Source organism: Arachis ipaensis, chromosome B10, assembly GCF_000816755.2.
Source record: "Arachis ipaensis cultivar K30076 chromosome B10, Araip1.1, whole genome shotgun sequence".
In the NCBI taxonomy this organism is placed as follows: domain Eukaryota; kingdom Viridiplantae; phylum Streptophyta; class Magnoliopsida; order Fabales; family Fabaceae; genus Arachis; species Arachis ipaensis.
In genome coordinates, this window is record NC_029794.2 from 135,665,715 (window position 1) to 135,669,329 (window position 3,615).

General features: G+C 32.8%; 2 protein-coding genes across 4 annotated transcripts in view; one reads left to right on the forward strand and one right to left on the reverse strand.

Annotated features, from left to right (window-relative positions):
- Window positions 1–1,416, forward strand: part of LOC107622461 (protein FAR1-RELATED SEQUENCE 5) — a 5,646-nt gene extending 4,230 nt beyond the window's left edge. For 2 of the 3 annotated variants that reach the window (XM_021113998.1, XM_016324362.2), the window contains exon 3: window positions 1,103–1,416. The gene's annotated coding sequence lies outside the window, so the exon portion shown is untranslated. Of the gene's footprint in view, window positions 1–1,045 lie in introns of all 3 variants that reach the window. The other variant, XM_016324360.2, reaches the window with a different exon arrangement.
- The window catches only part of LOC107622462 (protein PIN-LIKES 3), a gene marked incomplete in the record, with an annotated part of 3,296 nt that extends 140 nt beyond the window's left edge, over window positions 1–3,156 (reverse strand). Inside the window, 10 exon segments of the mRNA XM_016324363.2 lie at window positions 1–25; window positions 115–300; window positions 439–491; window positions 601–701; window positions 1,067–1,159; window positions 1,523–1,744; window positions 2,198–2,319; window positions 2,417–2,541; window positions 2,702–2,781; window positions 2,938–3,156. Coding sequence (XP_016179849.1) covers window positions 1–25; window positions 115–300; window positions 439–491; window positions 601–701; window positions 1,067–1,159; window positions 1,523–1,744; window positions 2,198–2,319; window positions 2,417–2,541; window positions 2,702–2,781; window positions 2,938–3,072 — 1,142 coding nt within the window.

A 3,615-nucleotide genomic window follows, 5' to 3' on the forward strand; every position in this document is an offset into this window, starting at 1 on the left:
ATCCCAAACAATTGAGTGATAGCTCCTACAAAAGATACATAGCATGATAGTTTTAGCTCCACATCAATTCAGATATTACCTTAGTGTAAAGTACTATTAGTGTAGCATAAGCACCTATATTCATGGATGGTGGAACTGCATACTGGATCAGAAGAACAAACTGATACAATGGATCTAACTGCACCATGCCTAGTTGAGCTGCCCATTTGATAATGAAGATTCCAGACACAGGAAGGATTATATATCTTGAAATGATGATGCCTATAATGATACTTTTATCAATTTCTGATCCTTTCAAACCTATAACAAACCTAGCCACTGTTAGGTTCCTGTAATCTTATGTAATGGGGAATTTAAACATGAAAATTGAGGAGTTAGGACTCTTATGAAAAAAGGAAAAGAAAATGAAGCATTAGGAGACTCTCTGTCAATTACCACCTTTAAGGAGATTTCCCCCAACTATCAAAGTGAGAGAAGGAATCGCTGCATCTCTGCCATCATTAAAAGATATTATTATAAAGAAGTGGATTAAGTCAACTAGAGAACTGAAACCAATTTTACATCTCAAATATATAGCAATGTAAGACTATAGTTTTATACCCTAAGAAGGATGTTGAGTCCTGAATCACATGTAGTGGAGCTTCATTGCCAATCAAAGCCTTTTGCATTTGGGGGACCAATCCAACTATAAACCCAACAATCTACACAGGATGTCTCAATGTTAAATAGAACATAGATTTAAGTGTTAGATTAGCTTATTTTAGGTTCATAATCAACTTTTTTCTCCCGCCATTGAGGCTATTTTTGTAAAATTAGATATTTACTAAATCTGCTCTAAGTACTCAGAAATCAACTATGTGAAGTAATTTCAATATTGAATGGTTAGGTCAATAACAAGCTGTTATATCTAATTCTGACTTTTGTTTCCATGAAATTTTAATTCATCAATGTATTGTCTCCTTTTTCCTCTTAATAAGTTCAGCCATGTCCTAGACTTCTAGTGTTTGGTACAAGTTGTTCAACCATGTTAGCTTTCATGATTAAGGAGATGTAATGTAAACTATACCGCTCCAATGGTGGATGGTGCAAATGCTTCCTTCAGACTGGCCTTTCTAAGGAATAATTGAAGACGGTTTGACATGTTAGCTGTACCTGCCACCTGCCATTCAGCAGTCTATTCAGTACTTTGCTTCAACTTCAATAATGCAGCCAAAACTAGTGAAGTAATGTTGTATATTGATGTTTTATCTTTCAGTATTTGTTTGTCACTTTATCAGTTATAGATATGAAAAATTTAGTGCTCCCACAAGAAAAAGTGATTGCCATTTCATTTGGATATTGGATTTTAGTACCTAAGCATATTGCATTTCAGGTATAATAAAGGTGAAATAACAACTATGGCCTACATATCTTAAATTACTGCTGTCTACTATTTTATTTTACTATTTCTTTCTTTTCTTCCTTTTTTTTTTTCGTAGTTGGTTTTTGCATTGGAAAAAAGAAGAAAAAAAAAAAAAAGAACCTCATGTTTTGCTTCAGAGGTAGTGCAGGGTAGGAGAACATATTGATCCTTAACATTCTTGTTGGATACAAGTAAAGGTTCTGAACAACTAAGGAGCTCTGGTTCTGAGTACTTTCTTGGAGAATCGTTGTGGTCATTTGCAGCATTATTGCAATTGCTTGTTCCTCTTGTAGAGACCCTGACTATGTTATATACATAGGTCCACAAATATACGTTTCCCATCTGAACTATCACGATAAACGCACAAAGTAAATTATAGTTTAGTATGAGTTGAGTTGGAGACTAGACAGGGTAGAAAGGCTAAATTCTAAGTTTGTCAAAAAATATAATATAAATTAATAAGGATTATAGATAAGTCTTGCATGGGAATTAATGTTATAATCCAAATTCTATTTTCTCTTTATATCTGTGATTCTCATAAATTTAATATGATTTATATATGTGCAATGGGATGGGAAAATTACATTGTTACCAAGCAAATTTATTTTAGAAATGTTATTTGCATTATTTTCGTATTATATGCTAAGTTGATATACATTTCTTTACTATTTGAAGGGGGCGTGATATTTGTCTCATTTAATGTGGAATCTAGTTTTACATTTTGTTTAATGGTAAATAAATATGCATAAACTTTATATGCAAAATAGAATATGTAAATTAAATAAACAATTTTACCGCAAGTGAGAGGGAAGCATAAGCTATTCCATAGGTGCTACAAGTATGAGGATCCCCAAACGGGCTTCCTCTTTCTTGACACACTGCTGGGATTATAATCAAAGGCAAGTTCCCTAAATTACCTGTTTCAAGAACCAAATAATAACAATACTCAGGTGATGCCCACATATTTTTACTTAAAAAAATTTGAATAAACCTTTAGTGTGGCGTTAAAAATACCTGCAGCAGTGCAACCAATAATGATACCCCTCAGATGCTGAGGTGCTCTGCTTAGGTGAATAACCAACAATCCAAGAATTGAACCAATCACAAATGTGATAAGTATGTTTATTGGCATGAACCACCTATGCCACACAAATTAAAAGACTGGTGTCTCAAAATACAATACAATAATGGAAAATGTACTGAGAACATAAATGGTAATGACAATTAATATAGAATTCTTAAGATAATTGGTTGTTCTCGCTTTGAGTTGACAAATGAATGAAACAGAATCTCACTCACATTTTCACCATACTATTGTATGTAATTGTGCTGGCTAGATTGTCTGCTATCAGGGCTGGATTTAATACGTAAAACGCTAGCTGTTGATGCATAGAAAAAACTTATAAGCAGTAACCAATTTGAATATATAGAAATGGACCAGTATTTTTAAAAAATAAATGGAGTTAGAAGAGTTTCAAAACATTATAGTATGAAAGAGAATAACACATAATGAGTGAATAAAATACAAAACTCACAATATTTAAGTGCTTCCTTGCATCTGTTCCCAATATATTAATACTATCTAAAGCAAGAAATGAACCAAGTGCTGTGATTAATAAAACTTTCAACACCGGCATGGATGAAGCAATGAAGATATCTATAAGCCCCATTATCTTTGTTTAATCTAAGCTTTAACTTGTATAGTGCTTATATATATATATATATATACAAGTTTTCTCAATGTCAAGTTGTCAAGTAGCCAAGTATGCTTAAAAAATAAAAATACTCTTATCATAAAGGAAAGGTGCAAATAAAAGTGCAAAGTAACAAACTCTGATCTACGTAGTCTTGACAACATTCTAGTGGATGAGTTCTGTCCTCCACTTTCAGCTGACTAAGCCTAACAACTATGGTCCATATTAAAGATTTTGCATGTTATATTTTCTTTATGATGAAATATTAAGGTTAATAATACACTTGTGATACATAAAACGCCAATCTCTTTTCCATGCTACGAGGTATCAATGTCTAGTTCTTCTTGTACACTTTCACTGGCCTATATATCTCTATGCTGGGGAGGTTCTAACTTGAGAGTGGGACACATCCTCAGTGCCCCACCACAACAAATTTTGATTGTTTTAAAATTAAAGTTCCAATTAAATAGGAACCATAAATTTACCGGACAAACAATTGCATTGATTTTTTTTTTTTTT